This window comes from Thalia democratica, chromosome 4 (assembly GCF_965202585.1).
Source record: "Thalia democratica chromosome 4, ktThaDemo2.hap1.1, whole genome shotgun sequence".
In the NCBI taxonomy this organism is placed as follows: domain Eukaryota; kingdom Metazoa; phylum Chordata; class Thaliacea; order Salpida; family Salpidae; genus Thalia; species Thalia democratica.
The window spans coordinates 32106642-32133783 of record NC_139168.1 but is presented as its reverse complement, the minus strand read 5'-3'; the positions used below and the strand labels follow the sequence as shown (position 1 = coordinate 32133783).

At 26.3% G+C, this 27142-nt stretch overlaps 1 protein-coding gene across 1 annotated transcript; it reads right to left on the bottom strand.

Moving 5' to 3' along the window:
* Positions 1-1135: 1135 nt before the first annotated feature.
* On the bottom strand, positions 1136-26893 carry LOC145834905 (histone-lysine N-methyltransferase SMYD3-like). The gene is made up of 12 exons (XM_082942433.1): positions 26703-26893; positions 15813-15876; positions 13349-13459; positions 13155-13209; positions 6679-6821; positions 6543-6613; positions 5818-5920; positions 5574-5681; positions 2899-3060; positions 1841-1929; positions 1553-1658; positions 1136-1265 (listed from the first exon to the last, which is right to left on the bottom strand). Exons 1-12 carry the CDS (start codon positions 26864-26866, stop codon positions 1158-1160), a joined length of 1284 nt encoding a protein of 427 aa, XP_082798559.1. The 5' UTR covers positions 26867-26893; the 3' UTR covers positions 1136-1157.
* Positions 26894-27142: the final 249 nt, after the last annotated feature.

Sequence of the window (27142 nt, the reverse complement as noted above, 5' to 3'; positions counted from 1 at the left end):
AAAAATAGATACTTCTGAGATAGGTAATTTATATATCTATTTTTAAAAATACCCTATCATACCTAAATACAACAATAAATTTTCTGAATTAATAGCAGTTTCTAAAATGAGAAATAATATACCTTAACTTTAAAACATTCAAAGAATTTTGACTTTTTTAATTAACACTAAACCAAAAAAAAAACCTTAAAAAAGTATTTGTATAAAAGTTTTTAAGGTCTTTTTAGCAGTTGCTGTAGACCTAAATTTTAAGCTTTTTCACTTATTTTTAATCTTCAAACTAGCAAAAGCTTACATAACTTTTAATATACTTGGAGCAGAATAGAACCTTTAGAACTTTTTAAAGAAGAAGCCTATTTCTAAACAATAAAACTAAGCTCTTAGATTATTTTTCAATCTCTAAAATGGTCAGTGACGGCTTGCCAGCCCAATGTGTATTATCAGTTCTCTTCGTAAGAACTTTAGTTTTTTTTTTTTATAACCGGCCCAACTTAACACATTTGTTAAATTATTAGTAATGTAAAAACTTTATTTATATTTTAATTAAAAATATTTTTTAATTGTTCTTCGGTAAAACTGACATACAAAAATAGTTATGAGAAATGGTAACTATTTTTGGAATCGAATTTGAAGTAGTAACAAAATACACAACTTTTTCATTCATATGTTGCCTAAATAAGTATTTTGTGATATACATATATATATATATATATAGATACAAAATTGAGCACTACTTATAAATATATTTATTAAAACTTTATTTAAGCACATAGATTTCTAATCGAATCAAACTTGTTAATAGAAGAACTATGTTAAAACTTTTAATTAAAAGTACTAAAATTCAAAATTTCCTAATGTTTTTTTATGTATAAAGTTATCATAAAACTATTAAAAGGTTACTAAAGTTAGGCAGGCTACTTAAAAATAAAACAATACATTCACATTTAGCATTTAAAACTTTTTGTAAATATTCTAATTTTAATTTATATGTAAACTTTCGTAAGTAACCTTAAATCAAAATTTATGCTCTAAGCCAAAATAAATTATATTAGAAATTAGTTGATTTTTTTTAAATTGATTATTTTAAACAACACTATATACACATTAAACCATGGTAAAAAACAGGTTAATTTTATATAAAATTAACTAGTACAATATTAATTATTCTTCATTTCCATCAAAATTTGTCCTAAAGTTTGTTGACACTCGAGCATTACTGGACTTTTTTTCTTATTTCCTAAGATTGGGCTTAAGCGCTTCAAAGCCTAGAGTATTGTGCAGTTAATAATTTATGCTAACAAAAATTGTGCTAGTTGCTAACAATCATGCAATAAGATTTAACAGAACTAAAAAACAAGTGAAAACGTTTTATCTGATTTTTTTTTTAAGTTTAGAAAGAAAAGGTGGAACTTTTATAACAATAGATACTTTGAATTTGTATTAGTTTAAAATTATGTTTTTTGGATTTTAACTGTAATCGATTAATTAACTTGTTAAGATTCAAAAACTAACAAAATTTGAAACAATTCAAATAAGTTAAACTAAATCAAACCTCTTTTAGGTGGTAGCAGGCTTTATGGTTGTTGAGTTTGTAAGACATAATTTTCCCCATGTTAGCATGAGTCAGCCCTATCAAGTAAGAAAGTGCACCGTACTTACTGTGTAGTTACCATACTAATTAGCTTAAATATTTACGGAAGTTGTTCATAAACTAAAAAAAAAGTGCAATCTTGATCATTAAAAAAAAACTTATACTCGTGTCTAGCTGTATTACTAACTATAATATACGTTTTCACTTTAACAAGTATTTTCCACATTAAATACCAACAAGAAGACTAACTGAAGGTAAGGCAAGACTTCCGCATAGTATTGGTAGGCGAGATCGAAGTTTCGCAGTTCGACTAGCTTGTCTGCAAGAGTTTCCATTTTCTGTTAATTAAACATAGATAAAGAGCAGCTAAATCTAAGTGAAAAAAAATATTGCTAAAAAGTTGAATCTTGTTAAAAAACTATTTACTAAAATGAAGTTATACAACTAGATACAAAATAGTTGAAACATGTTTTAAACTTTTGTTGTATGGCTTTCAAAATATTTTTGTTATTGTTTTAGCTAAAATTTAGGAGAAAGCAATAAAAAATACACAACAACCATAACTCTATCAAACGCTACTGTAGTGCTCTTTGACAAGCCAATTTTTTATTGAGTTACTTGTATTTATAACTCAAAAATATAAACATTAAAACATCACTGTGTTTTTCGACTATTTAATTCTAATTTCAAGAAAAAAAAAATTAACTATCAAAATACCCTGTTTTTTGAAAAAGGCTATTTCTCATCAAAGTTATAACTTTTAAGGTTGACTGTATAACCTGTATACTCGCACAAAACTTTAGCTAATAACTTAACTTAGTCAAAACTTATACAGCTACTCTGTAAAATTATAACTTGCATGTGTAAACCTGTAATGCTACAACCATCAAATGCTGTAGGTTGAACTAACGTAAACGCTGTTTTAAAATCGTTTATGTACAACATGCATTTCTATCTTGGCTGCACATATCAATTATCAAAATTTTACCATTAAATTACTTTTTTTTCCGATGTTAAGTTTAAACTAAATTATGGCAGCCATGATAAAAAAAAGTATAATATAAAAATTACAATCTTTTTTTAAATACTTTATACTTAAAGTTACAAACTATTTATTTTAAAAATAAAAGTAATTACAAAAAAGTTTACAAACAAAATATTCAAGGACTCCTTTTAATGTTAATTTAGTTCTAGCTTTTGAGTATTTGGTGTTTAATCTGAAAGCATTCATTTAATAAATATATTTAAAATATAGTTTTAGAACAACTTTTTTTGACTTTGGATATAAATAATAAAGTAGCACTTACTTTGATTCTCAGAATGTTCCCTTCACCCAGATGCATTTTCAACAAAGCAGCAACTTTCAAAGGTTCATTTTGATCTGATATTTTTGCAATAAACTGTTGCATTTCCTTGTATTCGCTTTTTGTCATAACACTATTTTCTTTCAGAGAAAGCATTTCTTTTTCCTGTTAGAAGTAAACTTAGTTTCTTTTTAATACATCATTATTACTAGTATAACTTTTAGTAAAATTTTTAAATATAGGAAAGTGTACATACACGACAAATGAATTTACTTTATTCAAGTATTATTACTAGTTTAAAAGATAAAAAAAAACATAATATTTTTCAGTGAGATTAGTTGCCTGTTTTGCAAGCTTCATTATTGACCAAAAAGTGCAATAAAAACATCATGTAAGGTAATTGAAATTTTTAACTAAAAAGTAACAATAGACTTAAAAAAAAAAAAACATATCATTCAGTGTAAAAAAACACAAAAAAAAGATGCATTTAGATATTCAGCTAACACAGAAGAGAGTTAGTAGTCAGATAGATATAGTTTTTTTTTTCTTTAGAGATTATTAAACAGAGTTTAATGCAGATTAAGCCTACAAACAGATTGGTTTAGCTGTTATATCTGTACTGTTTTTGAACTGTCCAGTTGGGACCATTTGTTCGCACTCAATATAATTATTAAACAACTTCTTGTACTGTATTAAGAATAAGGTTTTTTATACTTTATTGTCTACTTTAGGCTTTTTCTTAACTTAAAATAATTTCTCTTAAAAATAATTGACAAACTGCACTTTTTTTATATAAGGTTTACTTCATTTTAGATAGGTTTTAACCATTATAAAGTTATACTAGTTTTTTGTGTTTTGTTTTACTCGCCCAATTTAATTCTTTAAAACAAATCTACTTCTGTATTTCACTTACTTATATACAAAACTAAGTTTGAGGCCATAGGAAGTTCAGCATTAAAAAAACATTAGCTCCTATATTAAAACTTTCAGTAAAAACGGTCAGTTCTTGTTGAGTTTTAATTTTTTTTATTTAACTTTTGAGATATTGTAAATTTTGTAAAGAGTTTTTAAGACAAAAGTATGGACCGCAAATTTTTCAGTGTCCTTTTTTTTGAAAATTTAAAAATTAACTAAAAATCTATCTTCTCCTTCACTTTTTGAGTTAAAGACTTTAAACTTCAAAGAAACATTTCTTTTTTAGTTTGAAATACTTTCAACTTCGGGATTTTTAAAATATTAAAATATAACATTTAGAAAAAAATAAAATTTGTAAATTTCTAAAAAATTAAAATTATGTATTGCATCGACTTAGTTATTAGTAATAGACTGTAAAAATTTTAAGAAGATTGGTTAAAAAAATAAAGAGAAGATCGATTTTTTGTGAAACAGTCTTTTTTTTTGCCTTCTTGCTTTGATCCTACCACTAGGTAGTTATTAAGTTCACAGACTTTGAACGCTTACATCTCAAAAGTTACTTTGTTTTTAAGCGGTTAAAAATTTATATTAGCACAGATAAAACCCTACGAAATAAGATCAATTTGTAAAAGTCAAGGTGATCCCCCCATGGTCTTAATATTGTATTTTGTTCATCCAAAATTCTAGTAAGGTTATAGATTATGGACAAAACCAATATCTTCCCCAGCTTTAGTATAAAAGCCCCTAAGGAGCCAAAACATCTGATGGCTGAAAGTGACAAAGAGGAAAATACTCAAAAGTTGCAACATAAGTTTATTTATAAAAATAATACTCTTTGTTTTAATACAGTTTAAGTATACTTTTCTGAAGTGTTTCGGCTGTAATTAAACTTGTTATACATTTTTAAAACAAGTAGTGAGAAATTAAAAAAAACTTAAATGCAATTGAAAATAAAACAGAATCTATGTTAACGTTTAAACTAGTTTAGTGAAATATGTATTCGAAGTAAATTAAAAATATAAGTTATCAACTAAACTTTAATGTAATTAACACTATCTAGTCTATATACAGGGTTGTAAAAGGTTTTTTGAAATATTTTTCCAGGTTTTCTAAATTTCTTCTAGGTTTTTTTAAAGAACAACTTTTTTGGTCCATATTTAGTATAAAATTAAAACTTATGTAAAAAACTGTCTTTTAATTGGTGTAACTACATTGAAAAGATACTGTAAATATACTTTAAATGTGCTTGTTAAGAAACATATTTCGAAAATATTTTTTTTTAATATGATACATTTTTCGTATCTTATAAAAATTTAATTATTTAACAAGTTTAAAATTACAGGTTTTTTAGCGATTTTTATTCGAAATTTCAGGTTTTTTTCCTAAATTGTTAAATTACAGTTTTTTCAAAGAATACAGGTTTTTTGGCCACCCTGTAAGTATTAAGTTTATAAGTTTTATTAAATTTTTACATATTTTTGTAAAATGGTTCTATTAACTATTTTGTTGACTTTTATTCAACTAAAAGAATATAAAAATGTTTATTCAACGTTAGTTAAATTTTAAAATCTTTTAAAGTAAAAAATATTTTAAAGTAAAAAATCTTTAACAATATTTTTTTTTAATTAAACAGTTGTTTTTAGATGTCACAACGGAGTTCAAATATTTCAACAAAAACTGAAACTTTACTTAATCCTTAAAAAATATTTGCGTTGTATTAAAACTATAAACCTACTAATAAATTTAGAACTAGAAAAACCAACGTGTTTTGAAGCTTTACAAACTTGACACGTGCACAAAAAACCGTAAGTGTCCAAATAGCCTTGCCTCTCGTATTTACAATCAGGTAAGTTGCAGTATGAAATGGTTAGCTGCAAAATTTTATTTTCAATTTTTTAAAAACGCAAAACCTTTACAGTTTACTGAGATCTTCATTAAATAACTGTTTCTAGAAAAAAATAATCAATTTTTTTTTGTTGTAGATAAAACTTTATACTTTAAACAAACTTCTTCATCTGGTGAAATATCACGGAGTGCAACAATCTTGAGCTTTTTGCCGTCGAAAATCTGCACGCAGTTCGGATCGCAATCGTGATTGAACAAGCTGCCACTGTAAATTTGTTGATATGTAAGTTTTTACGAGGTAAAACATCAGTTTAAGCTGCTGTTTTTTTTTTCAAAAGTGCTAAGCAATGGAAGCAAGCTTCATAAATAAGCAGTAAAATACAAACTTTAATCAAGATAAACTGGAGCAGTTATCTTTAAATGTTTTAAACATTTTTTTTAACAGTTCAGCCAAAAGATTTTTGAAATACTTCTCAAAGTTTTCTAAATTTATTTAAGATTAAAAAACAAAGTTTTTTGGATCTTTTTTAGTATAAAATTATATTAAAGTTAAATAAACTATCTTAAATAGTCTAACAACATTAAAGTATACAGTAAAACTACCTTAAATGTGTTAATAAACAACTAAAATTTATTTTTACAAATTAAAAAAGTGTATATGGAAGACTGTTCCTATCTTAACGAAATTTTATTACTTTACATGTAAAAATAGTTCAAAATTCCAGGTTATTTTTGTTTAAAATTTCAAGTTCTTCCAAGTTTTTTATCAAAAATTTTGAACTCTAAATTTTTTAAGTTTTTTTTTTTGCAAAAATTGTCAAACTCATAATACTTCCAGGTTTAAAGGTTTTTTGGCAACCCTGTTTCAGATTAAAAATGAAACAAACTTTAAATATAACCCAAATCCGATCTGTTCTGTAAAATCTTCGTTTGTTATAGTAAAGCTATTGCATTTTATCTGAAAAATATAAGATTAAAAAACATAACAAATTTCAATGATATATTTTTACTTAAAAAGCTTACTTTTGAAATAAGATGAATAATAGATTCAGCAGATTTAAATTTGTCAGGCAACTCAAGATTAGATATTTTGCATAAATGTTGTAGCTTAAAAAAAACTTGCAAATAACATTTTTTTTCATCTTCAACAGTTTTTGTCGTGTAATCTGTACAAGTGAAAACATAAAATTACCTTCGAAAACTAACATCATTAATTTTTAGACTGATACTTTAGAGTCAAACCACTAGACAAAAATATACTTTTTTTAATAAATGCAACAAAGAAGTTTGTTAAGTACTACAGTTTTTTTAACCGTTAGTTGACCTAAAATGTAATATTTACAAACTAATAAATATAAAAATAAAACTTAAAATACTTAAACAACTATCTAGTAAAATAATTTTCTTAACTGTAAACAAAATATAAATAAAATAAACTAGTAACATAAAAAATATTTTTTATTTTTGCATAGATATTAATCTTTTCCAATCGTTTTACAATCAATGAAAAAACTATAAAAAAGTTTACAAACTTTAATACTTCTTAAACATGTTATTTTTTGAACTTATTATTTTAAAAAATTAGCTTACTTTTTTAAAACTCTATAAAACATACCATCATAAAATTCTAAAAACGTTTAAAATTTAAAAAACTAATGTTTAAAAAATGTGTTAATGCAGAGTTAAGAATATGCTTGTTTATTTTTGTATTTTTATAACAGAAATAAGTTTTATAAAAGTTATAATAACCTAAAAATAAGATGTAATAAATAATTAACTATATAGAAAAACCTAATACTAGAACAAATAAGTTCTTTTACATAAGTTTTAAATCAAGTTAGTTTGTTAGTTTATTTGTTTATTTTATAACCATAACTCTTAGATTTGAGCAACAGCTTCAAAATAAAATGTAATAACTAAGTAGAGCTAGTCAGATAGAAGAATACTATACATAAAATAAAAATTGAAACTCAAAAACAACAAAATATCAAAGGCTAAAAAACTAAATTTAGTTTAAATTATAAAAAAAGCCGTAGTTTTCTTTTGTTAAAGAGTCTGAGCTAGCCAGAGCTTATATCAACCCTGCAGTTTGAGTTTTATTTAACTTCTCTAAAAAAATTAAACTAATAGAAATCTAAAGTTTTTAACTATACTTTAGTTTTGAAAAAATAAAATTCAATTAACTTTAAAACTGTTGTTTTTTTAAGTTTGTGATTTAAATGTAAGGACAACAACTTTTTTCATAGTCAATTTTAAAAATTATTAAAAACTTATTTCGTTTTTTTGTAATTAAAGACCCCAAATTTTAAGAAACGTTCCTTAAATAGTTAAAATAGTTGAACGTTTAAAATTTTTGAGTTTAATAATTTTAGACAAAAAAAAACAAAAAGAGATTAGTTCTTTAATTTATTTGGTATTAAAAAATTCCTTTGATAAGCTGATATAAATATTAGTTATGAAAACCTGTAATATAGAATTCAATAAAATGTGTTTTTAAAACAAAATACAATTCAATTTTCAGTAAAATAGTCTTTTAAAATTTTTTTGTTTAGCACCCTCCACAACGAAAACCAATAAACTCATCAATTTTAATTGCTTAAATCTCAAAAGTTGCTTCGAATTTTATTTAGCAGGTCAAAGTGGCAATGAACTTAAAAACTCTATTATAAATATAATCTAACTGAAAAATGAAGACAATCTAGTTGTGTTCAAAAGTTTAAAACTAGCCTCAACTACACTAAGAGAGTTTAGGGCTTTTAAACAAATTGAATTTAAGTAAAATATTTCATTTTTTCATAACAGAATATTAAAAATTTACATAATATTAGATTTACATTAGCATTAAAACTAGTGATGTACCGGACTCACTATCCGGGTCCGGCCGGATATTGCCATTTTTGTCTGATATCCGGTTCCGGCCGGATTCTAATTTGAAAAAAAAGGCCGGACCCGGATCTAGTTAGTAAAAAAGAGCATACTGAAAAGTATTTTTCAAAATCAAACCCTGTGGAAATTAATAAGAGTCATTTTCGTCAGTTAAAACTAAACACCTACCGTGATTGGCTCATTTTGTACACGCGACTAATTTACATTTGTTTACATTTAAACTATGAAATAAACATTCCAGAAGTGCAACTTTTTACATATGATGTAAAATTGAAAACTTTGAAATGAATACTTGCATTATTCATTGTTTAAAGTTGAGCTCAGAGAATATTTAGAGTTAATACGGTTGAATGTACGAGCCAATGAGAATCATTTGACGAAATGTTTCAAACTAAATACTAATGCAACAAATCATCAGAACATGACAGGCAGTTTATATACAAGCAGTTAGTTAGTTTGGTGTGCAGCTTGAAGCAACAAAATATCTTGAACTTTTTTGTGAATGCTTATTGTAAGTAGTGTTTTGTTTTAAAAGTGAATATTTCAACTGGTGTTTAATTGTTTAAATATATAAGCCAGGTTTGTAGTTTAATAGTTTATTAAAAATTTTACAGTTTCTTCTTTACTAAAAGTTTTATTTAATTTTTAGTTTATTGTTTTAAGTCTTTTGATATAGATTTAAATAGCTTCCAGTTTTTAAAGTGTTACCAAAGTAATTAATAATTTTGTATATACTAGTATTTCTTGTTGTGTTTTATATAAAAGATTCATCACTCAAAACAGTCGTGTATGATTATAGAAAGTAGTCTCAGTTAGAATTTAGTATTTGTTAGATATTAATTAAATAAGGTAGGATTTAATTATGATGGGTAGTACTAATAAGTTAAGTGTACCACAATCAGTCCACAACTTTACTACCAAATTGTCAACCTTTGCTAGCTGTTCTACTGATTATTAGATTAAAGTAATTTTTTCAGTTTTTAAAAACCTCATTCTGACTCAGGCTTGTTTATACTCACTCTAGATAGTTTAAATGACGTAAACAGTGGCAACCCTGCTAGTTTGAAAATTTTTGGGAATTTTAGAAAATCTTAGACTGCCTCAGGCTAGTTTAGTTTTTTATAAAAACTCAGTCTAGTTTTCTTTTAGATTTAGAATGGGTTTGAGCTGATCCAGTTTTCAATATTTTGTAATTTTCTAGTGTATTTTGTTCAAGAACTTTCAGATTTTTAATTGTAAATAACACCTAAATGTGTAAACCTTGTGGCTAGCTGTTCTACTTATTATTAGATTAAAGTTCTTTTTTTTTCAGTTTTTAAAAACCTCATTCTGACTCAGGCTAGTTTATACTAGTGATGTACCGAACTCACTATCGGGGTCCGGTCGGATATTGCCATTTTTGTCTGATATCCGGATCCGGCCAGACTCTAATTTGAAAAAAAAGTCCAGATCCGGTTCCGGCCGGATTCTAATTTGGAAAAAAAGTCCGGATCCGGTTCCGGCCGGATTCTAATTTGAAAATAAAGTCCGGATCCGGGTCCGGCCGGATCTCTGTTAGGATCCGGCCCCGGATCTAGTTAGTAAAAAAGAGCATACTGAAAAGTATTTTTTCAAAAACAAACCCTGTGAAAATTAATAAGAGTCATTTTCGTCAGTTAAAAGTAAACACCTACCGTAATTGGCTCATTTTGTACACGTGACTAATTTACATTTGTTTACATTTAAACTATGAAATAAACATTCCAGAAGTGCAACTTTTTACATATGATGTAAAATTGAAAACTTTGAAATGAATACTTGCATTATTCATTGTTTAAAGTTGAGCTCAGAGAATATTTAGAGTTAATACGGTTGAATGTACGAGCCAATGAGAATCATTTGACGAAATGTTTCAAACTAAATACTAATGCAACAAATCATCAGAACATGACAGGCAGTTTATATACAAGCAGTTAGTTAGTTTGGTGTGCAGCTTGAAGCAACAAAATATCTTGAACTTTTTTGTGAATGCTTATTGTAAGTAGTGTTTTGTTTTAAAAGTGAATATTTCAACTGGTGTTTAATTGTTTAAATATATAAGCCAGGTTTGTAGTTTAATAGTTTATTAAAAATTTTACAGTTTCTTCTTTACTAAAAGTTTTATTTAATTTTTAGTTTATTGTTTTAAGTCTTTTGATATAGATTTAAATAGCTTCCAGTTTTTAAAGTGTTACCAAAGTAATTAATAATTTTGTATATACTAGTATTTCTTGTTGTGTTTTATATAAAAGATTCATCACTCAAAACAGTCGTGTATGATTATAGAAAGTAGTCTCAGTTAGAATTTAGTATTTGTTAGATATTAATTAAATAAGGTAGGATTTAATTATGATGGGTAGTACTAATAAGTTAAGTGTACCACAATCAGTCCACAACTTTACTACCAAATTGTCAACCTTTGCTAGCTGTTCTACTGATTATTAGATTAAAGTAATTTTTTCAGTTTTTAAAAACCTCATTCTGACTCAGGCTTGTTTATACTCACTCTAGATAGTTTAAATGACGTAAACAGTGGCAACCCTGCTAGTTTGAAAATTTTTGGGAATTTTAGAAAATCTTAGACTGCCTCAGGCTAGTTTAGTTTTTTATAAAAACTCAGTCTAGTTTTCTTTTAGATTTAGAATGGGTTTGAGCTGATCCAGTTTTCAATATTTTGTAATTTTCTAGTGTATTTTGTTCAAGAACTTTCAGATTTTTAATTGTAAATAACACCTAAATGTGTAAACCTTGTGGCTAGCTGTTCTACTTATTATTAGATTAAAGTTCTTTTTTTTTCAGTTTTTAAAAACCTCATTCTGACTCAGGCTAGTTTATACTAGTGATGTACCGAACTCACTATCGGGGTCCGGTCGGATATTGCCATTTTTGTCTGATATCCGGATCCGGCCAGACTCTAATTTGAAAAAAAAGTCCAGATCCGGTTCCGGCCGGATTCTAATTTGGAAAAAAAGTCCGGATCCGGTTCCGGCCGGATTCTAATTTGAAAATAAAGTCCGGATCCGGGTCCGGCCGGATCTCTGTTAGGATCCGGCCCCGGATCTAGTTAGTAAAAAAGAGCATACTGAAAAGTATTTTTTCAAAAACAAACCCTGTGAAAATTAATAAGAGTCATTTTCGTCAGTTAAAAGTAAACACCTACCGTAATTGGCTCATTTTGTACACGTGACTAATTTACATTTGTTTACATTTAAACTATGAAATAAACATTCCAGAAGTGCAACTTTTTACATATGATGTAAAATTGAAAACTTTGAAATGAATACTTGCATTATTCATTGTTTAAAGTTGAGCTCAGAGAATATTTAGAGTTAATACGGTTGAATGTACGAGCCAATGAGAATCATTTGACGAAATGTTTCAAACTAAATACTAATGCAACAAATCATCAGAACATGACAGGCAGTTTATATACAAGCAGTTAGTTAGTTTGGTGTGCAGCTTGAAGCAACAAAATATCTTGAACTTTTTTGTGAATGCTTATTGTAAGTAGTGTTTTGTTTTAAAAGTGAATATTTCAACTGGTGTTTAATTGTTTAAATATATAAGCCAGGTTTGTAGTTTAATAGTTTATTAAAAATTTTACAGTTTCTTCTTTACTAAAAGTTTTATTTAATTTTTAGTTTATTGTTTTAAGTCTTTTGATATAGATTTAAATAGCTTCCAGTTTTTAAAGTGTTACCAAAGTAATTAATAATTTTGTATATACTAGTATTTCTTGTTGTGTTTTATATAAAAGATTCATCACTCAAAACAGTCGTGTATGATTATAGAAAGTAGTCTCAGTTAGAATTTAGTATTTGTTAGATATTAATTAAATAAGGTAGGATTTAATTATGATGGGTAGTACTAATAAGTTAAGTGTACCACAATCAGTCCACAACTTTACTACCAAATTGTCAACCTTTGCTAGCTGTTCTACTGATTATTAGATTAAAGTAATTTTTTCAGTTTTTAAAAACCTCATTCTGACTCGATCTTGTTTATACTCACTCTAGCTAGTTTTATTAACTTAAACAGTGGCAACCCTGCTAGTTTGAAAATTTTTGGGAATTTTAGAAAATCTTAGACTGCCTCAGGCTAGTTTAGTTTTTTATAAAAACTCAGTCTAGTTTTCTTTTAGATTTAGAATGGGTTTGAGCTGATCCAGTTTTCAATATTTTGTAATTTTCTAGTGTATTTTGTTCAAGAACTTTCAGATTTTTAATTGTAAATAACACCTAAATGTGTAAACCTTGTGGCTAGCTGTTCTACTTATTATTAGATTAAAGTTCTTTTTTTTTCAGTTTTTAAAAACCTCATTCTGACTCAGGCTAGTTTATACTAGTGATGTACCGAACTCACTATCGGGGTCCGGTCGGATATTGCCATTTTTGACTAATATTTCTAATTTGAAAAAAAAGTCCGGATCCAGGTCTGGCCGGACCCGAAATTGTGGGTCCGGTACATCACTAATTAAAACACATAGCTAAGACAAAACCTAGTAAATGAGCTTTGATTTATAAAAAATTTTAGACATTCAAACATGAAACTTATTTTAATTTTTTTTTTAAGTAACCATATAAGATTATGCCTACTTGAGAATAAATCTTCAAAGCTCCTCGTTGGCTTTTCATTTTTTTCACTGCCTATCTAAATAGTAATTTTAATTAGATTTTTAATATTTTAAAGTGTACTAATAATAAATAAGAGCAATTAGAGTTTATATTTAAAAAAATAACTTTTTTAAAACAAAAAGTTAGAAAAAATTAACAAAAAAACTTTAACTGACCATGTTAATAACAACACGGAGTAGATGAAAATGTAAGTCAGCTAAACCAGGGGCAGTTTTCAGACTTTTCCAAATTTTACACTCATACTTGTGAAATTTCCAATCTTTCTTCTATTAATTTTTAATTAAGTTTATTAGTTTTTACTATATTTAAAAATCTTAAAACCTTTTCAGGTGGGTAGGCCAAATATTTACTAGAAAAATTCTGTAAAGGATCAGGCTTTATAAATCTAAATGTTGGCCAGAATTTTGATACATTGTAGTTTAAAACTTAGATCTTTAAAAGTAAATTTCTAATTAAATGATAGTTTAATAACACTGAAAACTAATTAAAAAACAAATTACTAAGTATTTGTTAAGTTTTTTTTTTTGCAAAAGTTGTTTTATAGTTAAAACTTCTTCACAGGCAAGAGATTTCTTTTGACACACTGATTACGGCCTTAATACTGCTATCCCCTATTTGAAAAGATAGTAAAAACCAATTATAGTTATTACAATAAAAAAATATTTTTTGTAAAAAACTGTGACAAATGGCTGTTTTGTTATTTTTAGTTTATTTTTTTTCAATAATAAACATATTTCAGATATTTCACAGATTAGTAAGTAATGTTTACATTGTTGACATGGAGTTGCATTGAGAACTGAATTATTTCAGTTTGCTTGCAGTTTATTAAATTATTGTAATTGAATTATATTTTTATAATGTTGATTCTTAGTATTTAAAACAGCGACCTTCTTTCACATTGTTATTAATTTAAGTTAAACTTGTAATAAAATATAGTTATTAATGAACCAGGTGTTCTAAATTCTCACTTAAACTATATAGTAGTAAGTTTACAAGTTTAAGTTTTTGTGTCAAAACTTTATTCCGACTAACGGCGTTTCACTGCTCTCAAATAAATTTAAGAACAAATCTACGGAGTCTATAAAATATTAACACTTATTAGAAAAAAAGCATGTATAATTATGTATAGTGTTTATGTGAGTAGTAACTATAAACGAACTTTATTGTTTAAAAACAAAGTTTGGAATAAAAACACAAAAATATAAAGTTGTCTACAAAAAATACAAATTTAATAAAAGCACACTAAGCTCAAAAAAGCTCTAAGAATAGGCAAGTTTTTAAAAATGAAAATTAAATTAAGTTGTGCAAAAATGTTACGTCATAATAAATTTAACAAATTAATTAATAATGGAGTGGAGTATTGTTTCAAAGATCAAACATGCATCCAACGGAGAAAGTAGAATTTGCCCAACTTGCAATACAGAAAGAGCAGTAATTGCAGCAGAAGATAAAGACCTACTTCTGAATAAGCAGCAAGATTTATCGAATATTTGTCCCCACAACCGACAATTCTACTTTAAATAACTCTGTCTACTTATGTACTAATTTATTTTACAACACTCACATTTACAATCACAAACACTTACAAATTTAATACTTCATGTTTTAAAGCTGCATAAATTATAAATTAATTTGTTAAATTTATTATGACGTAACATTTCTGCACAACTTAATTTAATTTTTATTTTTAAAAACTTGCCTATTCTTAGAGCTTTTTTAAGGTTAGTGTGCTTTTATTAAATTGTATTTATTGTAGAAAACTTTATACTTTTATGTTTTTATTCCAAACTTTGTTTTTAAACAATAAAGTTCGTTTATAGTTACTACTCACATAAACACTATACATAATTATATATGCTTTTTTTCTAATGTGTTTTAATATTTTATAGACTCCGTAGATTTGTTCTTAAATTTATTTGAGAGCAGTGAAACGCCGTTAGTTGGAATAAAGTTTTGACACCAAAACATCTGTGGTATGGTATATATTCTGATAAGCTTAGCTTTTCAGGATCTCCAGGATTTAATGCCTTTTAATGTTACACCTTATGTATATATATATATATTTATATATAATTTTTCAAGTAAGTAAACTATTGTTAGGCACATCAGGGTTACCGCTCTTTTAGTCAAAAAATTCCAAAGTGACCTTAAACTTTCCTAAAACATCCGGAGTATCTTTCAATTTAAAAACAAATTTAAAAATTAAGAAGTCAATAAAAATCAAGTTCTTAAACAAAGTTGGTATGAAATGACAAAATATTGAAACTAAATTAAGTAGATTTTTTTCATAATTTTTTAGAAAAAATTTGGCTTAAGATTTTTATAAACCTAAAAACTACTTTGAGTTTTTTATAAAAAAAAACTCTCCTAAGTCATTCTGAGTTTAAAAAACAAACTCAAAATATCATGAGTTATCCTGAGTACCCTTAAGTGTGGTAACCCTTAATTACATAAAAAAAATAACTCCTTTTGTGTTTACACTGAAAGCATTCAAAGTATTTTTAAAACTTCGTTTTTTAAGTTTAATTTATTTTTATAAACACGACCTATTAAAATTATTTATAAAACTTCAAAAATTAAATATAAACTAATCTAATCATAGAAAAAATTACAACTAACCTGACACTCTCGACTGCAGTAGTAAACATGCTTGCAGAGTGAGCAAGCCCTGAGATTTGCACAACTGTAAATAAAACATTTGATTAAAATAAGGAAAAAAACATGAACATTTAGTTTTAGCAGGATTAAATTATATTAGTTTAGTTAAAACATGGTCGGCAGACATTTTCTTACAGTAACCTCTTGCTTAATTACGCACATTGTGTCCACAGAAAAAATAAAGATACGAGAGATCGTAAAGATACGAGATGTACCAAATATACTTACTATAATAGCTGGTTTTTTTATATTGCTTCTACTTGAAAGCACACTGGGGACTTTCCCACTTTTAACAATTTGTTTATTTTAGTTATAAATATAAAAACAAAAGATAAAACTATACATATACTAAAAATAAAAAAGATTTAAATTTATATAAAATGATAATACTTGTATAAAAATTTTACTTTTTTTAATAATAATTAGATTAAATCTTTATCTATATTTATATGTGACTTATTTGATACTTAACATTTATATTATATTCTACTTAGCAAATTAAATTTATATTTAAGCATTTGTTTGCAATTAAGAAATGGTGTTGTGTCTATATTAAAACTTGTATCTATAGCCTTTTACAAAAATATGCATTTGGTATTGTAATGGAATTTTTCTTTTGAACAAAAATATATAATTATAAGGAAAATGTTTAATAAAAATTGTTTATGTTACTACAACCTTTTTAATTTGACTTTTGCCTACATAAACTATAAAGGTCAAAGCCATGGATTACAATAGGCTACTTATATTATGGAAGGCACAAACTAAAAATGCAAAAATATTAATTTCATTAAAAATCATCCCTTGTGTTTTTCAAAATATTTACTTCATATTTTTGAAAAGTTTTCCAAATATTATTTAGAAAATTCCCATTGTAAAAATTTTAAAGTAAGAAAAACTAAATAGTTGATTGGTATAACTAAATGTTTATCATTTAGTCAAGGAACATAAGTTTACAGATATAGAGAGGTAAGTTAGCATCTAAAACATATTTTAAATTAAAAATATACAATAAAGATAATTTGTGCAATACTAAAAAAAAATTTAAGTTCAATTTCTTTGATTTTTTTAGAGTTCTAAAATGCGTAGGTAAACCAGAGTGCGTAATGTCACAGGTTAAAGATGCGAAAAGTTACTGTAATTAATGAATTCATAATCAAGTCATAATGTTTTTAAGTGTAATATGTGTACTAATGTTATTGTTACAAATTTAAACAGCTGAAGCTTACAGCAATAAGCTATATGGAACAGGTATACTGTTTATTGTGAACGCTATTTTTTGTAATTAATTATTAAAGCTATTTTAGTGGGCTCAGTGGAAATTGACTTATTCAAATTAATTTTATAATATATGTATAGTAACAAAATATAGTAATAATATTAAGCAAACTGCAAGAAAGTTTTCATGGTGCAAAAGTATGTGAACTAGTAGGGTTACTTATACTGTATGAAATTGAAGAGGAAAATATCTTTGAGCAGAAAAAGTTTGGAGTTTATAGAGACGATGGCTTAGTGATTGTAAAAAGTAAGTCAGGTCCAATTATTAAGCGGCTTCCAAAAAAGAATCAAAAATAAGTTCAGCAGAATTGACTTAAAGATAAATATTGATTCCAATCTTGTAAGAACTGATTTTTTGGATGTAGATCTAAACTTTTGAAATGACACTTATGCACTATATAGAAAACCAAACATTCAAGCAACATATATGTCAAATGTCCAATCAAACCACCCTCAATATGTTGTCTACCAAAATCTATCAACAAAAGGTTTACAACAATATCTAAGGATGAAAACTGTTATAATAGAGCGAAGGAGGACTAACTAGGAAGCGCTAATTAAAGTATATCACAAACACTAGTTGAAATATAATGCTGGTAGCGGTAATAACACAAATAGGAAAAACATTCTGTACTTTATGCCACCTCTTTGTTTGTTGATAGAGAGAAAGTTCTATAAACGGTTCCTGGAAATTGCCAAAACTTTGGTACAACGCACCCGTACCATAAATTTTCTATAGAAAATTGTTAAAATTTTCTACTCAAGTATGCTAAATGTGAAGAGCCAGATAATGTCTCATAATTGCAAAATTTTAAAAGATAAGGCAGTGGAACGAATTGCAATGCAATTGCAGAGATAAATGCATGGTGGATGGCAATTGTTTAATAACAAATGTCATATATAACGCAACAATAATAACATCAAAGACGTAAGCAGTTTGTAGGATCATCAGGTTTTAAGTTTAAAAGTAGGTACACACGGAATAAATTTTCTTTTTACAACAGTAAATACAGACTAAAAATAACGGTTTCTAAATACGTTTAGGATTTGAAAGATAGAAATGAAAATACAGCATTAACTAGGAAATTGTAGCACAAACAAAAAAAATCAATTTAAACCATGGCTGAACTCTCTGCAATATAAGATAACACAAGATCTAAAATTAAACTCAAATCTAGCTTTAAAAAAACAAAATAAACTTTTTAGTAAGTGTAAAAATGTTCTAGCTTTTATTTCAAATAATTTTGAACGCTTATGCAAACAACTTAATGTGTCTTATTCTTTTAATGATTCATTTAGTGACATAACAATACTTAAAGTTTTTTTAGATTAATTTCATGTACATATGATTTGTGTTTTGTGACACTATTGTAATAAACTAACTGAATAGGTGTTCTGTCTAACAGTGAAACATTTGTATTAGTAAAAGGTAGTGTTGTATTAGTATATAGAGTATATATATTATTGAATTTAAATACTCCAATTAAAGTAAACATTGTATTATATAGTTTCAGATTATGTAACTTCATTTATCAGTCTAGGTAAGGTTCCAAATATAGGTAGATTCAGGATTTTGATTTTATAATATATTAAAATCAGTTATTTTAAGTTCATTTTCATGTCATGTATATTTTTTATGAGACCATACAGTAGTTCAACACTTCCCATTGATCTTTGAAAAAGTTTTAAAATCTATTTAAATAATTTCAGATAGATCTTATATAGTTATTTGCCTCAACTAAAAAAGAATGCTCAATATACTGGAATGTAAAAAGCTTATTTAAATTAGTGATGTACCGGACTCGCTATCCGGGTCCGGGTCCGGCCGGATATTGCCATTTTTGTCTGATATCCGGATCCGGCCAGACTCTAATTTGAAAAAAAAGTCCAGATCCGGTTCCGGCCGGATTCTAATTTGGAAAAAAAGTCCGGATCCGGTTCCGGCCGGATTCTAATTTGAAAATAAAGTCCGGATCCGGGTCCGGCCGGATCTCTGTTAGGATCCGGCCCCGGATCTAGTTAGTAAAAAAGAGCATACTGAAAAGTATTTTTTCAAAAACAAACCCTGTGAAAATTAATAAGAGTCATTTTCGTCAGTTAAAAGTAAACACCTACCGTAATTGGCTCATTTTGTACACGTGACTAATTTACATTTGTTTACATTTAAACTATGAAATAAACATTCCAGAAGTGCAACTTTTTACATATGATGTAAAATTGAAAACTTTGAAATGAATACTTGCATTATTCATTGTTTAAAGTTGAGCTCAGAGAATATTTAGAGTTAATACGGTTGAATGTACGAGCCAATGAGAATCATTTGACGAAATGTTTCAAACTAAATACTAATGCAACAAATCATCAGAACATGACAGGCAGTTTATATACAAGCAGTTAGTTAGTTTGGTGTGCAGCTTGAAGCAACAAAATATCTTGAACTTTTTTGTGAATGCTTATTGTAAGTAGTGTTTTGTTTTAAAAGTGAATATTTCAACTGGTGTTTAATTGTTTAAATATATAAGCCAGGTTTGTAGTTTAATAGTTTATTAAAAATTTTACAGTTTCTTCTTTACTAAAAGTTTTATTTAATTTTTAGTTTATTGTTTTAAGTCTTTTGATATAGATTTAAATAGCTTCCAGTTTTTAAAGTGTTACCAAAGTAATTAATAATTTTGTATATACTAGTATTTCTTGTTGTGTTTTATATAAAAGATTCATCACTCAAAACAGTCGTGTATGATTATAGAAAGTAGTCTCAGTTAGAATTTAGTATTTGTTAGATATTAATTAAATAAGGTAGGATTTAATTATGATGGGTAGTACTAATAAGTTAAGTGTACCACAATCAGTCCACAACTTTACTACCAAATTGTCAACCTTTGCTAGCTGTTCTACTGATTATTAGATTAAAGTAATTTTTTCAGTTTTTAAAAACCTCATTCTGACTCGATCTTGTTTATACTCACTCTAGCTAGTTTTATTAACTTAAACAGTGGCAACCCTGCTAGTTTGAAAATTTTTGGGAATTTTAGAAAATCTTGGACTGCCTCAGGCTAGTTAAGTTTTTTATAAAAACTCAGGCTAGTTTTCTTTTAAATTTTGAATGAGTTTGAGTTGATCCAGTTTTCAATATTTGATAATTTTCTAGTGTATTTTGTTTAAGAACTTGATTTCAGATTTTTAATTGTAAATAACACCTAAATTTCTAAACCTTGTGGCTAGCTGTTCTACTTATTATTAGATTAAACTTCTTTTTTTTCAGTTTTTAAAAACCTCATTCTGACTCAGGCTAGTTTATACTAGTGATGTACCGGACTCACTATCCGGGTCCGGCCGGATATTGCTATTTTTGTCTGATATCCGGATCCGGCCGGATTCTAATTTGAAAAAAAGTCCGGATCCGGTTCCGGCCGGATTCTAATTTGAAAAAAAAGTCCGGGTCCGGTTCCGGCCGGATTCTAACTTGAAAAAAAAGTCCGGATCCGGGTCCGGTACATCACTAATTTAAATAGAGTTGTGCAAATTAAATATTTTATTCACACTGGTTTTGGTGGCAAAAAATTGCAACCTCTACAGCAGGGGTCGGCAAACTGCGGCCCGCGGGCCAATTGCGGCCCGCGAAGGGTAAATCTGCGGCCCGCGAGCATGTTATTTTTTTGAATGGAATGCGGCCCGCAAAAGAAAATTTTGTGGCCCGCGAGCATGTAAATGTGGCCCGCTGAGCAAAATTATATTTCTAGTTAAATTTTTACAGAAATTCGACTTAATTTGATTAGTTTGATTTTAAGTCTCTCTATAACATTTTAAAATAATTTCAAGAAATTACTGCTTTAGTTTAAAAATGTAAAAAAGACAGATTAGCGTTCTAACAGGATATGTTTCTCAGTTTCATAATTACTTCTTTTTTATAACAGTAAATAATTATCTGAAAAAAGAGTGTCAAGAGTGCTTTGATTCAATAAGTTAGTTATATAATACCTATTTATTAAATAAACTAAATGCAAATATATTTTGTACAAAAATAATGCACAGTAATTAACTAAACTGTCATTTCTTTATAGCTTAGATATTCGTTTTCAATATTTTTTACACCTCAGTTTCTTTTGTAATTTTTTTATTTTTAAATGTTATATTTTAGTGTGAAAATATTTAAAAAAACATAGTAATAAGAAATAAAGTTCATTTGATTTTTGTTTTGATACATTTTGATTTTTTATAAGTTTTCTATGCACACCAATAAACCTGCTCATATTTTGCTATAAATGCTCATATTTTAAACCACTTTTTATTTAATACTTTAGTTAGTTTAAGTTTAGTTAATGCATTTTTTCTAATATTGTTATTTATACATGTCATATCTAAATTTGTACAGACACATTTAAAACAATATATATGACATAAGTTAATATAGTTTTTGTTAGGTATACATTCCATTTTTCAAACATTTTTTTTTCAAGCTAAGTTAATTTTTATGTCTTGCATATCAATACACACAATTGCTGTTTTTTGGAGCTACCTATTTAATATAAACTAGATATAGGGATGGTAAATTTATAAAGTTTGTACATTGTTAATCAAAATAGTTGAAATTCAAGCAAATAAACAACTAAACATTGCCACACACTCAGACTATCACTATTTGAAGACTTCAAATCTCAGACCAATTAAGCCATATTTTAAGTTTTTGGCTAGAATTTCTTTTTGTATACAAAAATATCAGGAATGTTTTTGTTGACTCAGGCTGGCTTTTTTGCTTGAAAGAGTGGCAAATTAAACTTATGATGTATGTTTTACTCAATCCACAGTGTTGTTTGAGTTTTAATATATGTTAAATTTTAAGTCTTGCAGCTGATATAATTCAAATTTATATTATTGTGTACATTAAAGAATGAACAATCAGTGTTGCCAAAAAAGTTGAATCCCAGAAAAGCTTTGAATTTGAGAATTTACGGTTAAAAATTCTAGAAAAAAAACTTGAATTTAAGAATTTCAAACAATTTTTACATTTAAAGTAATAAAATTTCGATTTGACTCAAAAAATATTACCAAATAAATGTTTTTTATTAAAAAATATATTATAGTAGCCTATAAGTATTTTTTAATATTGATAAATGTTTTAAGACATTTTTTTAAAATTTAATTAAACTTTATACTAAAAATAAAAGAAAGAATTGTACTTCTAAAAACTCCGTATTGGTACATTGCACCTTTACTTGAAAAATTTCACCGGTTGTTGTGTTTTGCGTTGGAACTAAACCAAGCAATTCTACTAAAATGTCAAAGTTAGTAAAAACATCTCTAATAAAAATTCTCAGATGAGCAATAGTTTTTCTATCAATGCTCTCATGTTAACAGTTTGATTAAAGTCGTAATTTGATTTATGGGACTTTATAACCTTAATGCATTTCCTAAACACGACTTCATGTTGTCACTGAAGAAATAAACAAAAGTTTTTCATTACCGCCAACATAAATTCTTTATAAAAGTTTTCAATTATAAACGATATCTCATTTTAGGTAATAAATTTTGCTACTTTATTACTTGTCTTAACAATTTTTTCTGATTATTCTGTAGTTACTGAAGATAATAATGTGCTTTGTCGGAAATGACTTTGGTGATTTTTTTTATTGTTTCTCGCAATAACTCCTAAATAACGCTTTTTTTATTCTTGTAGCTCGTCTTCTATTTTACAATTAATATTTTTAAATGCAACATTCTTATTGCAAATAAAGAATTGCTATCATGCTTAATAAAAAAAAATTCTACTTTGTTAATGACTCAATAAAATTTTATACTATTGTAAAACTTGTTTAAGAAACTTAATTGTCCATTCCAGCTGAGTTATATATTTTTGGCATGTAATTTATTTACTGTTAATAATCTTTGTTATTTCTTTATGTAGTGAACTTTATATTAACTGGGTTGCTACACAAACAGGCTATTTTAATAGCTTTAAAACTCAGGTGTGTGTGAAGCTTTTATCACTTTAAAGAAATCTTCCAATTCTCAGAATAGTTTTTATGACTGATGTGTAGTTTACGAATTGCATTTTTTCTTGTTTTCTTACACTTTGTGTCCTTTTTGATAATGATGATATTTTAACAAGGTATTTAAGCTTGATTAACAACTATTTACTAGCTTTTTAAAATTTTAACAAATTTAAGCTGGTTTGATACATCTCAGACATTTTTGCTTTTTTAGTGGCAGCCATGTAAAAGTCTAATTACTAATAAAATATTTTATTAAAGTATTTGAGAATTAATTATGTTAAATCATTTGTTTTAGCTTTCTGGAATACAAACAGGTATTAATTTTATCATGTTAACTAATTACTAAATTTCTTAATGAGTGTAAATTATTTAACTCGCAAAAACTTTTTTCGAAGTAAATATTCTTAGAAATATGAAAAAATGTTGATGATATAACAAATGTATAAAAGTAACCTATAAATTGTCTTTCAAGTTAGGTTTTTATAGAGAGTTAGGTTGTAAGTAAAATTAAAAAAGTATTAAGTTTAACTTATTAAACGCTTATGAAAGTACATATTTTATTAACAATATTAGTACATTTTATTAAAGTATATTAGTCAATTTAAATCATAATCTAATGAATATTAATTTGAATAGGCATTCTATGTATAGCTAAAAGTCATTTTAATTAATAATATGAATAAAAGTAAAACTTTTCTCTAGTGTGACTAAAACTAAAACCATAAGATTATTCAAATGTCACTAAAACTAAAACTGCGGCCCGCAAAGACTTTGAAAACTTGAAATTTGGCCCGCGACCACCAACTGCCTGCCGACCCCTGCTCTACAGTTTAATATTTTATTTTCCTTGAAGAGGTCGCAACTTTTTGCCCATCGAAACGGTCGTGAATAAAATATTTAGTTTGCACAACTCTATTTAAATAGATGTTAAAAAAAAATTTTAATGCTATAGGGGACGTACAACAAACCAGGAAGTGGAAATTTAAAAGTATTCATTTCTGGTTTTATTTTTTTTATTAAAAAATCAAAAGTGCTACTTTTTACGAATTTATACTTTAAAGACATTTAAAAATTTCATCAGTATTCATTTGTGTGCAAGGTCATTTAAAGGGATCATTTTAAATAAAGTTTGTATAAAAATCAGATTTCAAACTAACTATGAAAAAAAATAATCTAAACAATAGCTAACAAAACTTTTAGATTACTTTCTACTTTGTTTTAAAAAAAATTCAAATTTCTACTAAAATCAAGTATAATAAATCATTAGTTTTTAAGAAACAATTTGTAAAAATTAAATATTATATATTAGTTGTACTGCTTTAAGTAGAAACAAAAGGAATGTTCTTTGAATATTTAAAATCCCTACCTAAAAAATTAAAAATAAAAATAGAGTATTAGTAAACTTGAAAAAAATAAAAAAATTACAATTTATAAAGTTTTGTCTTTACCTTTGTATATAAATAATATTTTATTTGAAGTCGACTTCACTGGCTTGCCACTCTCTTAATTAAAAAATATTTTAAGTCCTAAGTCATCCTGAGTTTTTTAAATCCTAAAAAACATTAAACTTTTAAAATATATTAATAATCAAGTTCTTCAAAATCGGTTACAGATAAAAAAAATATTAAAACTATATCAACTAAATATAATTGAAAACCTAAAAAACCTGTCGTGAGATTATAAAAAAAACTACACTCAGTCAGCTTGAGTCTGAAAGCAAAATTCAAGAGATCATGAGTTAACCAGAGCTGTCCTGAGTCATCTTGCGATTTTCAAAAACTTCAAAATATCCTGAGTGTCCTGAGTATCCAGAGTTGTAGCAACCCTGCTATATCTTAAACTTTTTTTTTTGTAAAAATAGAATTATAATCCACACTTAATCTTTCATATTTAGACCTATATAAGTTTTTGTAATATAAATGCATCGTTATTTTAAAGAAAATAGTAATTTATAAATACAAATTTTTCTTTATTAGAATAACTACTGAGATACTAATTAACTTCCTTTTAGGAAAGATATATGTAAAATATAACAACTTAGAAAAATATGTGGTTCCAAAAAAATTTACACTTCATTAAACAAGTTTGAAAAATTAAAACACTGCTTTTTTTATTAGATAAATCCTCTTTACTAGTCTTAATTTTTAGTTTATTTCTCGATATTACAAACCTCTGAACAACTGCCAGGGCAGCAACATGGTTTTTTCAAGCATAATCACTATATTCCAGGACAGAATAATTGTCATTTGATTTCAAACTATATTGTTAAAAAAAAATGGGTTCAAAGCCAGGGTGTAAATCACTTATTTTTATATAGTCTTATTTTACACATAAAAACCTAAGCTAACAATTATTTAATGTTTTCTCAATTTAAACAATTAAAAGTAACTTTTGAGATATAAGCTATCAAAGGTTGCAAGTACAAAAGGTTATTTGTGGGAGGCACAAACTGAAAAGGTAAAAATAGACTATGTCACTAAAAATCTATATCTTCCTTAAGTTTATGATATATTGCTTATTAAATTATCAAGTCTAATTCTAAACAACTTGTAGAAAACATTTTTTTGTTCCTTTAAGTTTTTTAATATAAAAAATTAAAATAGTAATTTTCTCTTAATTTTGGTCATAAATTCTTTTTAATTATTTTTGTCAAGTTTCCATTTTCTACAAGTTGTTAGTATGTATATAAAAAAATTCACTTACTAAAATTTTGAAGTAAATTTTAAAAAATAGTAGGTAGAGATAGATTTTTAGTGAGTTTCTCAAAACTCTTAGAAAACTGACTTTTTTTTTTGAACCATCAATTTTAATGATTTTTTGTTTACAAAACTGGTTATATCTCAAAAGTTAAATCTTTTAATCTGATAAAAGTATCTTATAGTATATACACTAAGCTTTTAAAAAAAAACCTATATTATTTTTTGTAAAAAAAAATTGGACCCACATTGACTTAATTCTTTACAAATGTTAACAACCAAAGATTTTTTATGTGGTAATCTTTATTGAAAAGCATATTTATATTTTCAAACAAGAACAATTTTCACTAAACTACATGTAAGAGAAAACCACAAATTTAATTTATGATACTAGTTGAAAAACAAAACTTTTTATCTTTAAATTATCTATAGTGTTTGAAACTGGCTGTATTTTTCAAATTAAAACCAAAAAAAAAAAAAAAGATTTGTTTGTGAAAAATTTAAAGTCAAAAAAAACTTGACAAACATAAAGTGTTTAATTGCAAAATGTGTAAAATATTGTATAAAACTACTGTGTTCTAAAATGGTAAGTACAATTAAACCACGGAAGAAGAAGGATATCTTCTCAACAAGTTTTTACATTCTTTTACTGAGAACTCAGTGAATACTTCACACTGACACAGTAGCCATATGTAACTTAATTTGCAAAAAAACACTGTTTTTTAATTTAAAAAAAAAGTTGCAAAAGTTTTTATTGAAATTACTCCTTGTGATTTGAAAAATATTCTTTTTTTAATAAACAAAAACTGAACTTAACCAGTATTAGCAGTCTATGAATTATTAACTTAATAATTTATAGAAAAACAAATAATATTTTAAAAACAAACCTTCTATTTACCAAACAGTTGGAGCAGTAATAATCATGATTTCCCTTTTTAACAATACAAGCATATGAGTCTTCCTCAAGTACAACTGTTCCTGTTTTCAACAACTTTGTAGCTTTTACACCAGCGCCTTTTGTACTTGTATCAAATTTTTGACAATGATACATAGTTGTGTCTTTTTGTAAAAGTTTAAATATTTTACAATATCTGTAAGAATTTTTTATGTCTGTGCTAATGATCTTTTTTTTTGCAATAATTATATTTTGAATTTCAAGTATTTATTTACAGTTTGGAAAAAACAGTCAATTCCCTAGAATGATGTTGCACCAATATCAAATTGATAATATATTAAATCCAATGTCATTTTTTGGCTAAAAATTTGTATTTTATAAATACATACTTAAAATTAAACTTATTCATCATTAACTAATAAAACTTTTATT

What these genes read in the sequence shown, in the direction of transcription:
- LOC145834905 (XM_082942433.1), bottom strand. Translation starts at nt 26,866, where the DNA reads ATGTATCATTGTCAAAAATTTGATACAAGTACAAAAGGCGCTGGTGTA. An exon ending in ACTGCAGTCGAGAGTGTCAG is followed by an intron (nt 13,460 to 15,812) that starts GTTAGTTGTAAT and finishes AAAAATTAATAG; the next exon opens with AAGAAAGATTGGAAATTTCA. An exon ending in TTATTCATCTTATTTCAAAA is followed by an intron (nt 6,614 to 6,678) that starts GTAAGCTTTTTA and finishes TATATTTTTCAG; the next exon opens with ATAAAATGCAATAGCTTTAC.